Source organism: Schistocerca nitens, chromosome 12 (genome assembly GCF_023898315.1).
Source record: "Schistocerca nitens isolate TAMUIC-IGC-003100 chromosome 12, iqSchNite1.1, whole genome shotgun sequence".
NCBI classification, from domain to species: domain Eukaryota; kingdom Metazoa; phylum Arthropoda; class Insecta; order Orthoptera; family Acrididae; genus Schistocerca; species Schistocerca nitens.
Window position 1 is genome coordinate 91,630,789 of NC_064625.1, and position 17,391 is coordinate 91,648,179.

The following is a 17,391-nucleotide window of genomic DNA, read 5'->3' on the forward strand; positions in this document are numbered from 1 at the left end:
ATTACGATGTCACTGGCAAAGCTCAAAGGTTTAATTTCTTCTCTCTGGACTTTAATTCCTACTCGAAATTTTTCTTTGGTTTCTTCTACTGCTTGCTCATGAAAGGATATGAATAATAAATTTCGTTAATGATACTACCATTGTCAGCGAAAGCGGAAAATAATTGCAGGGCGTGCTGAATGGAATGAACAGTTTAATGAGTACAGAATGTGCATTGAGAGTAAACACATGAAAGAGGAGTAGCAAAAATAAGAAGAACAATAAACTTAAATATGAAATTGGGGATCGCGAAATAGACGAAGTTAAGGAGTATTGCTTCCTTAGGAGCAAAATTAACGCATGACAGACGAAACAAGAGCATAAAAATCAGACTAGCGCAGGTATTCCTGGTCAAGAGAAACCTACAGCTGTCAAATACTTTTACAGACCTTAATTTGAAGAACAAATTCCTGGTAATATACTTTTGGAGCACAGCATTGTATGATAGTGGGAAAATCAGAGCAGAGGAGAAGTGGGGCGATAAAGTGTGGTGCTACAGCTGAATGTTGAAAATTAGGTGAACTGATAAGATCAGAAATGTCGCGATTCTTTGCCGAATCGTCGAAGAAACGAACTTATGGAAAATGTTATTTAAAACTGCGGGCGACTGCAATCAAATTGCCACATTTTTAAGGAATTTTAAATCAAAACGTATGGAAAACAATGCAAGAAAAAGGGACAACATAACGGGACAGGTGTGAGACATCAGGGAATAACTTACAAGGTGCTACAGGGAGCTCTAGAGGATAAAAATTGCAGTGGAAGATGGAGACTGGAATTCGTCAACAATTACAATTGAGGATGTAAGTTGAAAGTGCTACTCTGAGACGAAGAGGTTGCCGCAAGAGAGGAATACGTGGTGGGGCGCATCGAACCAGTCAGTAGATTGATGGTTGAAAAAAAAATTAATTAATGAAATAATTTGAAAGTATATCACGCGAAACATTTTTTGCATTTGTATTCATAATGTTTATTATCAAATTGAATTTGATGTCACGTACTAATGTGTATGGCCCCTACCGGTCTAGTAAACGTTAACTTCTGAGTCAACGAAATCTAAAGAATCAGAAATAGCAGAAAGAAACCATTTTAAAAACAAATTACTAAATTTGGAAGGCTTTCAAAGCAGAAGAAATAAAAAATCGGGAACAACATGGACAGAACAAAGGAAGAGACTTCATGGGGAGAAAATGAGGGAATACTGGAAAAATAGGAAACAACATCAAAGGAAGAAGAGGAATTGAAGTTGTTAGCGTGATCCTAGTTGGTCAATGCGATTAAAAAAAATTAAAAAGTTGTTCAAGTGCAAATCGGATTTGCAAGTGAGGGTTCCATATAAACTTAATTATGTATATTGACAGTTCATCCATTTTGGGAATCTAGAATCTTGATAATTTTTGTCTGTTACCAACATTGATACTGGCAAGATATTGGTCCCAGGAATTCCGAGACATTTTAATTTTCAAGTTTGAAGCCGAATAACAAATGACAAAAGAAATATTTTTTTCGTATCATAGCCTATAATTACTAATTAACAATTTTCTGATATTTTTCTTTACTTGTACTGTGAAACCTTGGTTCTTGCTAAATTTCATAATCCTGCGTCAACAGGAATTATACTACATGTTTCAAGAAGTGAGTTTTCGGTTATCAAAATATGTGACATAAACGGCCATATCTTTAGGTTGCGTTGACTTAGAAGTTAACGTTTATTAGACCGCTAGGGTCCGTACACATTAGTACGTGACATCAAATTCAATTTTATAACTGTCTGAATACAAATGAAAAAAAAAAAGTTTCGTGTGGTATACTTTCAAATTAGCAATTTTCGGAACTTTTCCTTTGCTTCTGCTGTGAAACCTTGCAGCTTGCCAAATTTGATGATCCTAGGTCAACGGGAAGTAGGGCCTAAGCAATAGGTTTTAGCGAGCGAGTTTTTGAGTATTAAAGTATGTGACATAAATGGCCGTACCTTTGATTTCATTGACTTACAAGGGTCTGTTTCTTACACAACCAAGGAACTGTAGACTTTAGTATGTGACATAAATTTTAAATTGATACGTCTTTCCATTCCTGAGAAAAAGGGTTTGACTGACACACGGTAAACAAAGCGATTTTATAAGGGTTATGTTTTTACCAATTGAGGTACGATGTACTAAAAATGGTACATATAGACGTGCTGCACTTGTGGCGTTTGTTCCGACAGAAAGAAGTGTCGGAACTGGCCAAGGACGTAATATATAATAGTTAATTTTCGATGAGGGGTCCTTGAATTTTCACGGAACGGTAAAACGTGTGATGTCGCATACGAGCGATTGATAAAGACAGGCGGCGGGAAGAAATTTGGAACAGAGCCGGGTTTTATCTGCAAGATAAACAGAAAAGGCGAGCGCAGAGCGATATCTTGAAACAGTTCGTGTGACACGCAAATCAACTCACGCAGGCAGCGGCGAATGTTACTGGTCGCGCATTCCATGCGACAACGGGACACACCATTTATCTTACTTAAAAACCCGAGTGTCTACTCAGCCACTTCCTTTCATTCTCCCCTTTTTTTTGTTTTCTTTTTATTTTCGCGCTCTCCCGGCCCGTTTCCATATCCACAGCCGCCGGATAAACATCTGCTGCTCGCGACTGGTTTCTTTCTCTTATTGCTGCGCGTCTGCGACAAATTACATCTGGAGTAACGCGTCCCAGATTAGCGGGCAAGCACAGTTTCAGTAGGCGGTGTAAAGCAGAGGGCGGAGGATATTGTGTGTGCGCAGGGCGCAATCTACTTGTCAAGTATGACCGCGTTGGTAGGTCCACGTGTAAGGGCCACTTCGAGTTTTTTAATTATAACTTGGCGACTGGACAATGTTGTACGGTAAAAAAAAAAATGCCTTGCTGGCTATGAGAGACACAAGCTATTAACAGGGCGGGAACGTGGCAAGGAGGTGAAGGATTTAAGGGGGAGAGAGGAGAGAGAGAGAGAGAACGAAAAACGCACCGACGAACTCAATCTCGACGACATTTTTGGCGAACTCCGCCGGGCGGAATCGCAGCCCACGCACGTAGGGGCTGAAAACAATAACACCGCATCAGCCACAGGCGTCCTTTTTTCCTTTTTTTCTTCTTTTCTTTTCCTCCCTCCCTTCTTCCTACGCCCTACTTCTTCTCTAGATGCTTTTTCTCCTTCTTCCATTTACGCCCCGAAGCCTGGGTGGTAATTCTTTTTTTTATTTTTTTTATGCGTGCGTCGTACCCGGGGGTGATGCAGTTTTTCGGGGAACTGCTGAGGACGTCGCCACGGTGAGGGTGGAAAGAGATGGTGGCTGGAAGTGATTATTTTCTACCCCTCTTCTCACCCCAACAGCCCTCCCGGCCGCTGAAACCTGGAGCGGCGAAAATGGTCAGAGCGTCCAATGGGGCTGCGTTCGGGTAGTATGGGGGAACTCCGCGAGTGTGTGATAGGGAGGCGACAGAGGTGGGGGGTGCAGCGAGCTGGAGGGGCGGTAGACCGAGGGAGGGGTGCCGAGTTCCAACCCGCGCTCGCGGCGATCGGCGGGGTGGCGCGTCTTCGCGAGTACCGAGCTTTGGACCGCCCGCGTTACTATCTTCGGCGCGCGCGTGGGCAACGAAATGCTTTGGCCCGAACTGAGTTGCCCCTCCTGCGTGTGGCGCTCGGACGTTGTTGTCGGTTCAGTTGTGTGGAACCGACCCGGCCGCTAACAGTAGCCGTGGAGTAGGCGCGTACGACGGAACCCGTGACGAATTCTATACACAGTAAATCTCAGCGCAGCCAGCCCTGAAACAGCTGTTCGCGTTTGTGCGATGTGCGGAGCTATCTTTGCGTTCATTTCGAACAGCTGATTCGACAAGTGCACGACCGTTTCTACTCAGCGACAGGTGACAAAATTTTAACATCTCTCTAATTTCTTAAAAGAAATATGTGACTGACCGAAGACGAGAAGTTTGCGCAAAACTGCTTTCCGCGGAAGTGTCCGACAACAATACCTAAAAGCAGATCGAATAGTGTGTCGCCACATATTCTGTGCCTTCACTTCTGTACTAAGAAGAACTGTCACGAACAGAAACAGTGTTGCAGAAGAGACCTCCAAAAAATATGTGACTGACCGAAGACGAGAAGTTTGCGCAAAACTGCTTTCCGCGGAAGTGTCCGACAACAATACCTAAAAGCAGATCGAATAGTGTGTCGCCACATATTCTGTGCCTTCACTTCTGTACTAAGAAGAACTGTCACGAACAGAAACAGTGTTGCAGAAGAGACCTCCAAAATACTGGAATGATGTAGGACCTACATTGTAAGGTAAATTCGTATGATCTTTTGTCTGGGGTTACATCAAAAGAGCAGTGTGTGAAGTGTGTTTTAATGACTTCAGAACTATTTCCCTGCACCAGCGACAGGCTGATATTCATGTGAGCAGTTTGTACATCTGACTTTTGGATAGTATCCTGAACTTAACCTATCAGTTCATTTGTGGTCTGTGGAAAGTTGCGTCATTAATTTTATGGCAATTATCTTCAATATTACTGCCATGTCAGGGTGGTGACTACTGGATGTTCAACTGCGAGTGACGTCAAAAGTAGTTTCATGCATCACTATCTGTTACGTCTACAGCAATATTTGTGGTAGACGCTGCTGATTAGGCGAAACGTGTTCGGCAGAGATATAAATTCATTGTTCATTTGTCTAAAAATTGCGACCAGTTTCGCACTGTGTTGAAGTGCGACGTGTTGACAATTATATTCTGGTCTGCAGAGTGATCTCTGTGTTCTACAAAATAGCAACAGAAAAATTTAAATTATCTTGTTGTTAGTGATAAAGAAGCGTCTAGTAGCGAGGAAACCGTTGCGAAACGGGCGCGCGTAAAATCTCGCGGAAACAAAATACAGGTGTTTGGGGTCACGCCTTTCGCGCGGGAGTCGGTTGCGCGGCTCGCCACCAGGCGGCAGCGCGGACGGCCCGGTAGGGGGAGGTCCGGCGACGGTGATCCATCATGGCGGCTGACGCCGGCGCGCTCTAATTGGTCGAGCCGTCGTCACGTGGTATGCTAATTGGCAGCGGGGTGGGCGGTGACGGCAGCGCCGCGAGTCGCTTTTTTTGCTCCCCTCCCCTGTCGCGCGCTGCGGCTATCCCCGCTCGCCCGGTTCCCCACTCCGGCGTTCTTTCCTTCCTCGTTGTGCCGCTCTCTCTGTCCCTGTCTGCGTAACCGCGCCCCCTTCTTTCCTCGCTACTGGCGGCGTGCGGCGAGCGTCTACGTGTGCACTATCGTCGCCACGGAGGAGGAAATAGAGCGGCGTAGTAGTTATTGCGGAGAGAATGCGGCGGACTGTATACACGGGAAGCGTTGACGGGTGACGTGCTGCGCGCGATGGAAGCGAAGCGTAGTCTGCGGAAACTCGGATGTTCGGAGTGATTTTTGACAAGTGTAGCGAATAATGATGGATGCGACGGTGTCGGGAGTGGCGGCGGATTGCTGAGGGATTTGAGAGACTGGAGGATACGGGATTTGTGCGGCAGTGCTAAGCAAAGTAGGTCGTGCAGGGGAGGGGTGGGGGTAAAGACGGGGAAAGGGAGCAGTGGAGGGGAGAGGGAGGGGAAGAGGAGGAGGCGAACAGAGAGCACCGCTCGCGGCCGGCGCCCGGCAGGAAAAATTAATGATCATGAGTTCGTTTTTGATGAACCCGTCCGGCGGAGCCCAGGCGTCGGCGGGCGCGGCGACGGCGGTGTCCGCCGTCGGGTACCACCAGCTGCACCACCAGCACCACGCGCCGCACCAGCCGCAGCACCAGCAGCTGGCGCCGCAGCCGCAGCAGTTGCTGGTCGACCCCAAGTTTCCGCCGAGCGAGGAGTACAGCCAGAGCAACTACATCCCGGCCGACTTCTTCGGCAGCGCCGCGGCGCAGTACCAGGCGTACCACCACCACCAGCAGCACCACCACCACGAGCACGACCACCACCACCAGCACCACCACCAGCACCAGCAGCAGCACCACCATGTGCACCAGCCGCACCACCACCACTACGCGGCGGCGACGCCGGTCGCGGTCACCGCCAACGGCTACGGCCCCGGGGGCGGCGCCGGGGGCGGCTACTACTACCCGCCGCCCCCGGACATGGCGAGCCCGCAGCAGCCGTGCGGCCCGCATCCTCCCCCACAGCCGCTGACGCCCGCCAACAGCGGAGGCGGCACGCCGAGCCCGCCGCCGCCGCCTCCACCGCCCCCGCAGGCGGCCCAGCCGCCCCCGGGGGCGGCGGTGACCGCCGCGCAACCCCAGCCGCAGCCGCAGGGGCCGCCCAGCGGGGCGGATAACCTGGAAGACGACCAGGAGGAGGAAGAGGCGGAGGAGGCGGAACCGGACGACAGCTCGGGCTCCGGGGAGCGGATCATCTACCCGTGGATGAAGAAGATCCACGTCGCTGGAGTCGGTGAGTCGCATTTCATCTCTCCCGTACCTCAATAAACTTCACATGGCGAATAAAATCGTCCGTATTGGCCGTTAAAACACTTTGAAAACATTTCTTCTTTGGACAATTTCAATAAACATTTTTTGGAACAGCGATCAAAAACTTTTAAAAAAGATTTTCTTTTTAAAATTCAGTCTTGATCGCACCACGTATGCTACAAGAACATAGGTGACCGGTTTCGGTCATATCACATTACCAACATCAGACCCGTGTCATCCTTCGAAGATTGTAGGTGGTGCACTCTTCTCAGCTGCTGTGATGTCACCTACCATCTTCGAAGGATGCCATGGGTCTGATGATGCTCATGTGATAGGACCGAAACCGATCATCTATGTTCTTGTAGTATACGTGGTGCGATCAAGACTGAATTTTAGAAAGAAAAAATTTCTTCTTTGGCTCCTGCAGTGCAAAATATGCCTTCTAATACCACGATTATTGTATCAGCCAGCTACACTGTTCTTTAAATAATTTTTGATTTATAACTCACTCAAGAGATCAAAACAAATCGCAAAACGATTTAGAAAAGATCTGTATGGTGCGAAAACAGGCAATTGACCCTAAATAACGAAAAGTGTGAGGTGATCCACATGAGAGCTAGAAGGTATCCGTTAAACTTCGGTTCCACGATAAATCAATCAAATTTAAAAGCCGTAAATTCAACTAAATAGCTAGGAACTACAATCACAAACAACTTAAATTGGAAGGAACACATAGAAAATGTTGTGGGGAAAGGCAAAGCAAACACTGCGTTTTATTGGCAGGATACAGAAAATTTAACAGATCTGCTAAAGAGACTGCCTACACTAAGCTTGTCCGACCTCTTTCAGAATACTGCTGCGCTATGTAGGATCTTTACCAGAGAGGTTACATGAAGTACATCGAGAATGTTCAGAGAAGGGCAGAACGTTTTGTATTATCGCGAAATGGGGGAGACAGTGCCACTGATATGATGCAGGATTTGGGGTGGATATGATTAAAACAAAGGCGTTTTCCGCTACGGCGGAATCTTCTCACGAAATTTCGATCGCCAACTTTCTCCTCCGAATGTGAAAATATTTTGTTGACTCCGACCTACATAGGAAGAAACGATCACCGTAATAAAATAAGGGAAATCAGAATTCGCACTGAAAGGTATAGGTGTTCGTTTCTTCGAGCGCTGTAAGACATTGGAATAATAAAGAATTATTGTGAAGGTGGTTCGACGAAGCCTCTGCGAAGTACTTAAATGTGATTTGCAGAGTATGCATATGTTGATGGTAGATGTAAATGAGCCCATTTCTGCAATCTGCCATAATCAGGTGCTCTTACACGTAATATCGTCGCTGCTATGTCCTGTTTATTATACAATCAATAGTTTCTCCTTATATGTAAGCAGGAGACCAATAATTAAAAGACAGGACATGACAGCAACGATATTACATGCAAGAGCACCAGATGATGTTAGTATGCGGAAATGGGGTCATCGTGAGTGATTTATACAATGAAAACTACTTGAAGGCCAGAGTAGCTGACTGATATTCATAACAGCGTTCAAAACATGTGTGAATAAAAATCCTGCCTCAAGATTGCAAATTTTGTTTATTCATTATTGGTTTCAGCTCATTACGGAGCCATCTTCAGCTCAATCTAAAATGTTGTTCAGTGTGTGACCCTCATATTTTTCACAGCTAAGTCGACCTAGTGAAATAAAATCCTGAAGTGAAAATCTTAGTTGGTTATGTAATTGAAAGCATTAATCACTAATGAAACGTTGTTACAGTGCCCATTTTGCCACACACATGTACAAATGATCGACAGCAATGATAGTTGTATCGCCCATGAGTGGTTGTAAGCGAAATATTACATCTACGTCTACGTCTATACATCTACACCGATATTCTGCAAGTCACATTTAAGTGCCTGGCAGAGGGTTCATCGAACCACCTTCACAGTTCTCTATTATTCCAATCGCGTACAGCTCGCCGAAAGAATGAACACTTATATCTTTCCGTACGAGCTCTGATTCCCCTTATTTTATCCCTGTGTATGTCGGTGTCAAGAAAATATTTTCGCATGCGGAGGAGAAAGTTTGTGATTGGAATTTCGTGAGAATATTCCGTCGCAACGAAAAACGCCTCTCTTTTAACGATTTCCAGACCAAATCATGTATCATTTCTGTGACAAAACGTGCTGCCTTTATTTGAACTTTTTCGATGTACGCCGTTAGTCCCATCTGGTAAGGATCCCACACCGTATTCTAAAAGAGGACGGACAAGCGTGGTGTAGGCAGTAGGTCCTGCCAATAAAACGCAGTCTTTGGTTAGCCTTCCCCACAACATTTTCTATGTGTTCCTTCCAATTTAAGTTGTTCGTAATTGTAACACCTAGGTATTTAGTTGAATTTACGAGGGAAATTTCGTGAATAATGTACACTAATGTTTTTACTTATACGGTTCTTTCAACATCTGTTTTCATTCATTCAGTGTGGTCTTCCTGCTTCTCTGCGTCTGAATCCCAACGTCTCCGAAGCACTATTATTCCATCCAGAACACCACTCCTGTTCATCTGTCTACTGGCTCGGGCTAACGGTGGTAGAAAGCTCTTCCAGGGGAAGATAGTGACGCCCACGCATAGGTTTTTTTCAATTTTGGGATCAAGTCGAAGTATGGTGGACTTAAGTCTGGGGTGTAGAAGAATTCGGCATCATTTCCCATCCGTAGTCGCGCAGTTTTTGGGCTACAACATTGCCGATATACGGACGAGCATTGTCGTGGAGAATGATTGGCGCAGCCTCGAGCAAGTAAGGTCAGGTTTTGTGCGTCTTTCTGCGTAGGTTTTGCATGAAGTTACGTTAATACACTGCTGTGACACGTGTTCCACATGGGACTCTATCTGTCAGTATGATTCCTAGGTGATCGTAAACAAAAGTCATTTGCTTGAGCTTTGATTGAGCGCGTCGATATTTTTTTGGACGCGGAAAATCTGAAGCTCTACACTCATTGGATTTCAACTCCACGTTTCATAAATAGCGACAATTCGACATAATACTCCTTGAACCTTCAAGGTCGAATCATTGTTTGAGAAAGGTTGCAGCGGTACTTGCCTTTTTGCTCTTCTTTAGCAGTCAGATAGTGGGGGACCATCTCGTAGACATTTTTCTCTTCTGCAAATCATTTGTCACAATACATAATACTGATGTTGAGAAAATTCCCTTGGCTTTAGATAATTCCTCACAAGTCACACTGCGATCTCCTTTAAGAAAATCTTCCCCAAGTTTCACACTTCGTTCATTTGTTGACGTTTTTGGCCTTCCGATTCTTGTGTTATCATCTGTGTTCATACGACCACTACGAAAACGATTAACCCAATGTGAAACTGTACTACAGCCCACTGTTAACTCACCACAGACTTCACTTAACGCACTGTTGATTTATGTCACGTTTTTGTTGCGTAAAGTTTCGTTCTTGATATACGACCTCTGGTTTCAACACTTACAGTACCCGAGACGCCTGCAGGGTACATTTCTATCTTTCGCTAATTTTAGATTGGAGTACTCAGTGAAAAAACAAAAACACGTGTTTGTTCCTCAAGTTCCCAACTGCATAATTTTCATTGTTGCAGCATCAAACAGTCCACAGTAATACCAACTTGTGCATTATTTACGAAATGTCCTTCGTGTTTACAACATTCGTATCAGGAACAAGGAAGCGTCTGAGTGGCAGCTGTCAGCCAACTAAGAGCTATCGCATAGACACTTTCTTGTTCCTGATATGAGTAGGTAGGTAGGTGGTTAGTGTTTAACGTCCCGTCGACAACGAGGTCATTAGAGACGGAGCGCAAGCTCAGGTTAGGGAAGGATTGGGAAGGAAATCGGCCGTGCCCTTTCAAAGGAACCATCCCGGCATTTGCCTGAAACGATTTAGGGAAATCACGGAAAACCTAAATCAGGATGGTTGGAGACGGGATTGAACCGTCGTCCTCCCGAATGCGAGTCCAGTGTGCTAACCACTGCGCCACCTCGCTCGGTGATATGAGTGTTAGAAATAATATCTTGTTTACAACCACTCATGGGCGAGGCAACTGTCATTACTGTCGATCGTTCGTACATATCTGTGACAAAATGGGCGCGGTAACAACGTTTCATCAATTACATAACCAACTAAAATTTTCACTTTAGGATTTTATTTAACATGGCCGACTTAGCTCTAAAAAAATACAGAAAAGAAAAAAGAATACCATGATGTGTAGCGAGTGTCACTCACTGAACAACATTTTAGATTGATCTGAAGATGGCTCAGCAATAAGCAGAAACCAATAATCAGTAAAGAAAATTTGCGATTTTAATGTATGATTTCTACTCCCACGTGTTTTAAATCGACAGTTACATATTGGCCCCCCCCCTCGACAATATCAAAGAATAAATTAAAATACATTTATTAAAAGTCACGACAGGTTTCGCCTCAGTGGAGATGCGTCTTCAGGTGATATCTACAAGAAAGTGTAACATTACAGATTTACAGTGGTTTTGAAAATGGATGTGTCACACCATAAAGCGCCATTAATGAGAGCTGAGTATTGACAAGACTTTTTTTAATTTTTTAAACACCTATGTAACGGGAAAGTAAATTTTACGAGTGAAGTTCCATCATTCATAGTCAAGATTAAATCAATAGCGGCTGGAATCGCGCCACACCTGTTATGTGAGGGGAGGCCGGATAAAATTATTTAAATTTCTGTCTCCCGTGCAACTATGGGAATTAACTTAAATTATCTCATTAGCATGCCTTAACTTCGACAAAGAAGCATAATAGAGTCTCGATTGTCTCACCATGCCGCAGACATTACAGAAGTACGCACGTAGCCACCGTGAACAGTACAGCTGGTTTGGTATTACGAGCCACGTGTGAGAGATGGTGCTAGTATGAAACTCAAGCTATCGGTAATAAGACAGGTGCGGGTTTGTTTCGCGTGTTAGGAATTCCTTTTTCACAAACGGTTAAAAACTTTAAAATATAAGTTAATACACGCCTAGAAAGAAGCTAGTAACTCGAACTTTTTGAATACTATATTGGACAATTTTTTAGTCACCAAGCATAAAGCGTGTCCATAGCACAGCAGGCCGCATAAAGAAAACAATACGTTCAATAAACTTCTTTACTCTGTGTGGGCATGTTCTGCAGCAAATGTTAGAATCAATTGTTATTGGCTTTTCAGTCTTAAGCTTACTGCAAATAATTAAAGTGTGTTTTTCGTCAGACGCGTTTCGCTTTTATTTATAAATCGCCTTCCCTGATCGTTCTCGAAATATGTAAACATAAAATGTCTAGAGGTTGTTCAGAAACTTCCGTTAAAAACTTCTAGAACTGGTAGAGGGGTGTGAGCACATAATATTTTGAATAGGAACCCGTGTTGTCAGAAACGCACCATTTCCGTTATACGATGGTTTCAGTTCAGATGTTTAACTCAGCCACTGCTGCTTGAGGAAAGGAATTACGGGTGATGCAGTACAGTTACTTGTTAACAATTCGAAATGAAACAGCGAAACATCCATTTATCACTTAACCAGGTCTGTTTGTATTAACACTTCTGGTATACACTCTTCATCCAACCTGGTGTCAGTTTCTAGTGCCACCAGATCTTCCTCTGTCTCTACAGGAGTCTAGCATATTACGTTAAGTGACATCAGGTGACCGTGTGACGTATTAACGTCAGTCTGTCTGCGCTATTGCTTACGATGCTAAGCAACTCTGAGACTTTTCTCTTTCCCTCAGCCGGCCGGGGTGGCCAAGCGGTTAAAGGCGCTACAGTCTGGAACCGCGCGGCCGCTACGGTCGCAGGTTCGAATCCTGCCTCGGGCATGGATGTGTGTGATGTCCTTAGGTTAGTTAGGTTTAAGTAGTTCTAAGTTCTAGGGGACTGATGACCTTCGAAGTAAAGTCCCATAGTGCTCAGAGCCATTTTTTCTTTCCCTCAGCACTTACACGTCTCAACTGAAACCGTAGCAGAACGGAAACAAAACGTTTCCGGACGTGGATTCCTATTGGAAACATCATGTACTCACTCCCGTCTACAAGCCCTAGGAGTTTGTAGCGGGAATTTCGAAACACCCTGTATACCTCTTGGTATTTAAGGTAAAGTACCCAGGTATGGACCCTATTTTCATTATCACCTGTAAATTCATCATAACGCTGGATAAAAATACACTACATGCTTCATTACACACCCAAGTATGTTTACTATAGGTGCTAAGCTCAGCTTTTGCGACACCTTAATGAAGCACCTCAAGAGTGATGATAATACAAAAAAGTAGAATAAATTTCTTTGTTTCCGCGTAAGATCAAAAATTTGTTAGTTCCTCAGACTATCTGTTTCGGTCAGAAGTGTCAGAAATGAACATCTTCAGATCTGCAGCAAAACATGGGAAAAACACAAATACAAAAAAAATAGGCTAATGGGCATTTTTTTTACTGTAATGACTTATACACGTTGTAAGCCCACTACGTATTTTAACAATTGTATTCTTCTTTTTATTCCAAATTGTACAATTACATGACTGAAGAATACGTGTACAACTACAGTAGCGACATCTAAAGAGCTTACGACAAAAACATTTCGTGGTTGCTGTTCAGCAGGTTGTTATGAACAGTAGAGCTATTAACAAGATAACTCTAGTGGGCACAATATTTTATGTTCGTGCGACGATGATAAGCTGATTTTGTTTATCTTTTGACGATGCCACTATGAGTTCATTATATTTGTATATGTTTTTAAAACAGGTATGCCTCGTCATTAAAGCGCATAATTTTCACATGTATGTCAGTAACATTTTTCATTGTGTCCTATTTCATTGCTTTAAGCTGTAGACTATCCACTAGTTGTATTTGTGTTTTTCCAACGTTTTTTGCAGTTGTGAAGATACCGGTAGTCTGAAGACGTAACGAATTTGTGATCACTGACGGAAAGAACCAAATTTTTTGTACAGTTTCTGGGCCACTGTACGATTCGCGACCATGTCGCAGCTTGTGATACAAAAAACTGGCATTCTTTTATTTGTGAGGAAGGTGATCCACATATGGTCCCTGTGCATTAAAGGCACGCAAAATACTGAGAGTTGGTAATGAAATCACTAGACACAGAAGAAATTGCAAAAATTTATTACTACTAGGAAACGCACGAGTATTAACATTTACGTTTAAAAAAAAGTGTGCGAATAAATGTAGCTGTATGTGAAATTTGTCCATCGCATTTTTTGTGGCTCCACAGAAACCACTGTATGCACCTAATCCATTTTTGTCCGTTGTTGTCCTGCACACTGCACATTTTGCATTTTCATCGTCGTCACTTTCGTCATCAACAGCTACGTCATCAGAATCTGAATCGAAATCTTCTGCAGCATCAGAGTCTTCAAATGATTCAGAGGGAGAAACTTTCCTTTTACCCCTTCGGTTTTCACAATCTCTCTTCTTTGTTACAGCTGTTTCCTCCTTGTACATAATGTGAGGGGATAATCAAACAATTTAAAATCAGAGATGGTAAAATAGTCTATATTAAAACTGAATGAAAGTCAAAATCCGCAATAGCTGTTGATTGTGTTTTCACTGTATGACAACTTGTTTCATACCCTGGAGGTATATCTTCAGATCACATAAAACTAATACTATATTTGCCACGAATCCCACGGTAGAAGTGCGCCTAAAATCATGTCACTCCTCGGTAAAACTTTTGATGAAACGGCAGATGGGCATTCGACCCGAACCATGCGTGATCACTAATACATCTCCAAAACACAGTCATATCATAAATGTCACTGTTGGTCTTAAACTAGTCCATCTTGTTGGGAACAAATTTCATTAGTGAGTAAATGAACTGTGAGGCTGTTGTAAGAATTCCCAATCTTTTAAAAAGATGCCTACAAGATGTGCGACTATGAACCAAACACATTATTCTAAACACTTTCTTTTGAGCAGTGAATACTTTTTGTCTAAGTGTTGAGTTACCCCAAAATATTATTCCATGTGACATCAGAGAGGGCACCTGACAATCCATATGTGATAGGGTAAAACCATCGTCAAAATCTGCGGGAGAGACATAGAATTAAGACACGCAATCCTTGGGAGCCTTCAGCATACTAAAATCACCCGCGGATTTAGACGATGGTTTTATTCTGTCATACGTGGATTGTCAGGTACTGCCCGGTTCGCCTTTTGAATGTATTTCGTAGATGTATTAGTGATCACGTATGGTTCGGATCGGATGCCCATTTGCCGTTTCATCCAAGGCTTTACATTGGAGTAACACGTTTTTTCGCGCACTTGTTCCCTGGAATTCGTGACATATGTAGTCTTAGTTTTACATGACCTGAAGATATACCTCCAGGGTATGAAACCGGTCGTCATTCCGAGAGAAACACAGACAACAGCTATTGCGGATTTGGACTTTCACTAATTTTTATTATAGATTATTTTACCACCTTTGATATTAAATTGTTTGACTGTCCTTCACACGATGTAACAAATTTGTTAGCTGTGGTTGCCAGGCCTATAATGTTATTTGATTTGTCCTTGTCTTGCTTCTTCTGATGCGAGTCCACAATATTATTTTTTGAGGCGAGCCTCTGATGAGGGTAGCTGAACCTCGTTCGCTGGAAGTACTTGGTTCGATGACAGGCACAGATCAAATTTCCTGAGGTTATATGCATTAATTAACAACAAAGGCAGCTAGTTCTGGTTGCATAAAATCTGCAACGAAGGCATTTTCATCCAAGGGGAAAACTCCAGTGGATCTAAAGCCATTGATGGTAGTAAGCTTACCCATCAGTGCACCTATTTTACAGTGAGTAACAGCCCTATTTTCAATCACATCCTACCATCTTCCGGCTTCTTGGGCATGGTATGATTTTCGTGCGAACATAAAAGTTACGTCCAGTGGTTACATTTTATCAGTGCAGTCAGAAGGGAGGCAAACTATGAAAACACCATTATCTCGGCCAAACTGAATGTCGCTGTGTGTCATATTGCCTGACATTCACTTTTACGCCGGCCGGAGTGGCCGAGCGGTTCTAGGCGCTACAGTCTGGAACCGCGCGACCGCTACGGTCGCAGGTTCGAATCCTGCCTCGGGCATGGGTGTTGTGTGATGTCCTTAGGTTAGTTAGGTTTAAGTAGTTCTAAGTTCTAGGGGACTGATGACCTCAGCAGTTAAGTCCCATAGTGCTCAGAGCCATTTGAACCATTTTTTTTTCACTTTTACGAGTATGTTTTGGATTTCAGTCTGAGTTCACACAAAGGTATCATAAACTGTCAGCTAACAGCCTTTTCTATAATTCGAAGGAAATTCCGATTCACTTTCTTTTGTTTCGTTATACCTAGACATGTCTTAGCACTTTCTATGCTATCTTCAGTTGGGCTTTATTTATTTTATTACTGAAAATTATTGTTACGTCATCATCTTGTGGAAGTGATTTGTTTGCAAGTGCAAAGGAACGATAATCAGACGTCAAAATTTACGGTAGTTTACATATACAGTTAGAGACACACGTCACTGAGTTGAGGCTTCATGTGTTGCATGCTTACACTATGCTGATAAATTTAGGTCCAGAATACTATTTTGCAAAAGGCATGGGATCACATGTACCGAAAAAGTTCTTTCACCGTCGGCTTGCCTTGTTGCCACGAAGTCTTGTGGCTTCCTCACGTGAGGGAGTGCAATGAACCGTGACCTCATGCTTGCGCTGAAGGCACGAGACATATTTTCGCAGAAGAGAGAACGCTGTGACAAATGTATCATACGCTATACTCATCACGTTGAAAACTAGGTACACAGGTAGATGATATCTTTACGTAAATGCATTCTGAAATGCCCTTTCGTTTCATTTTACGTCCTGTTGTAGTTTGAGGAAAGAAAAAATTGTCATCCTAATAGTTTCTGTCAATTTTATACAGGGTGTCCTAGGTGTAATGTTCAATATTCAGGGATATGACAGAACCGGTAATTCGAAAATCACTAGCTCTTAAATGCATACCTTGAAGAACTAAGAGCATTCGTTCAGTACAAGAGACGTGTTTCACGGTAGCAAATATAAACAAGTGTTCACAGCTCTTAAGGTATACATTTTAGAGACAGTGAATATAATTTTTTTTTTTTAGTTTGTATGACCGGTTCTGTCGTATCCCTGAATATTAAAGATTCCTCCTGCGATACCTCATCTATGTGGTTGGAGAGCAAACGAACTTCCCTTTTGTTTCTACTAATATTAGTGGAAGAAAAGACAGCTTGTTTGCTTATCAAGCTTCATTATGAAATGGTTCTGACGAGGAGGACGGAAAAGACCATTAATATGATTTTTGTGGTGTCACCGCCAGACACCACACTTGCTAGGTGGTAGCCTTTAAATCGGCCGCGGTCCGTTAGTATACATGTCGCCACTGTCAGTGATCGCAGACCGAGCGCCGCCACACAGCAGGTCTAGAGAGACTTCCTAGCACTCGCCCCAGTTGTAAAACCGACTTTGCTAGCGATGGTTCACTGACAAAATACGCTCTCATTTGCCGAGACGATAGTTTAACATAGCCTTCAGCTACGTCATTTGCTACGACCTAGCAAGGCGCCATTATCAGTTACTATTGATATTATTAATTATGTACCGTCAAGACCGACGTCCTTCATTAACGGATTAAAGTTAAGTATTCCACCAGCTACGTCCGTTTTTCTAAATTCTAATTTCCTTGCCCTGTTCCAGACCTCACGCCAGCCTGCGTGAGCTAAAACGCGTGCCTTTCGGCCTCCTTCTAGTAACACGGTGTTGGCTCTCCTGCCAACCAAAACAATTTTCTCTCACGCTTCATATCTATCTAGTATGACGCTTACGCATGTGTTGTTTAATCGTGACTATTGTAATAATA

The 17,391-nt window shown here is 43.5% G+C and overlaps 1 protein-coding gene across 1 annotated transcript in view; it reads left to right on the plus strand.

Moving 5' to 3' along the window:
- Positions 1-5,700: 5,700 nt before the first annotated feature.
- Positions 5,701-17,391, plus strand: part of LOC126214928 (homeobox protein Hox-B4-like) — a 205,855-nt gene continuing 194,164 nt past the window's right edge. Inside the window, exons 1-3 of the mRNA XM_049941567.1 lie at positions 5,701-5,940; positions 5,977-6,045; positions 6,205-6,472. Coding sequence (XP_049797524.1) covers positions 5,701-5,940; positions 5,977-6,045; positions 6,205-6,472 — 577 coding nt within the window. The remainder of the gene's footprint in view (positions 5,941-5,976; positions 6,046-6,204; positions 6,473-17,391) is intronic.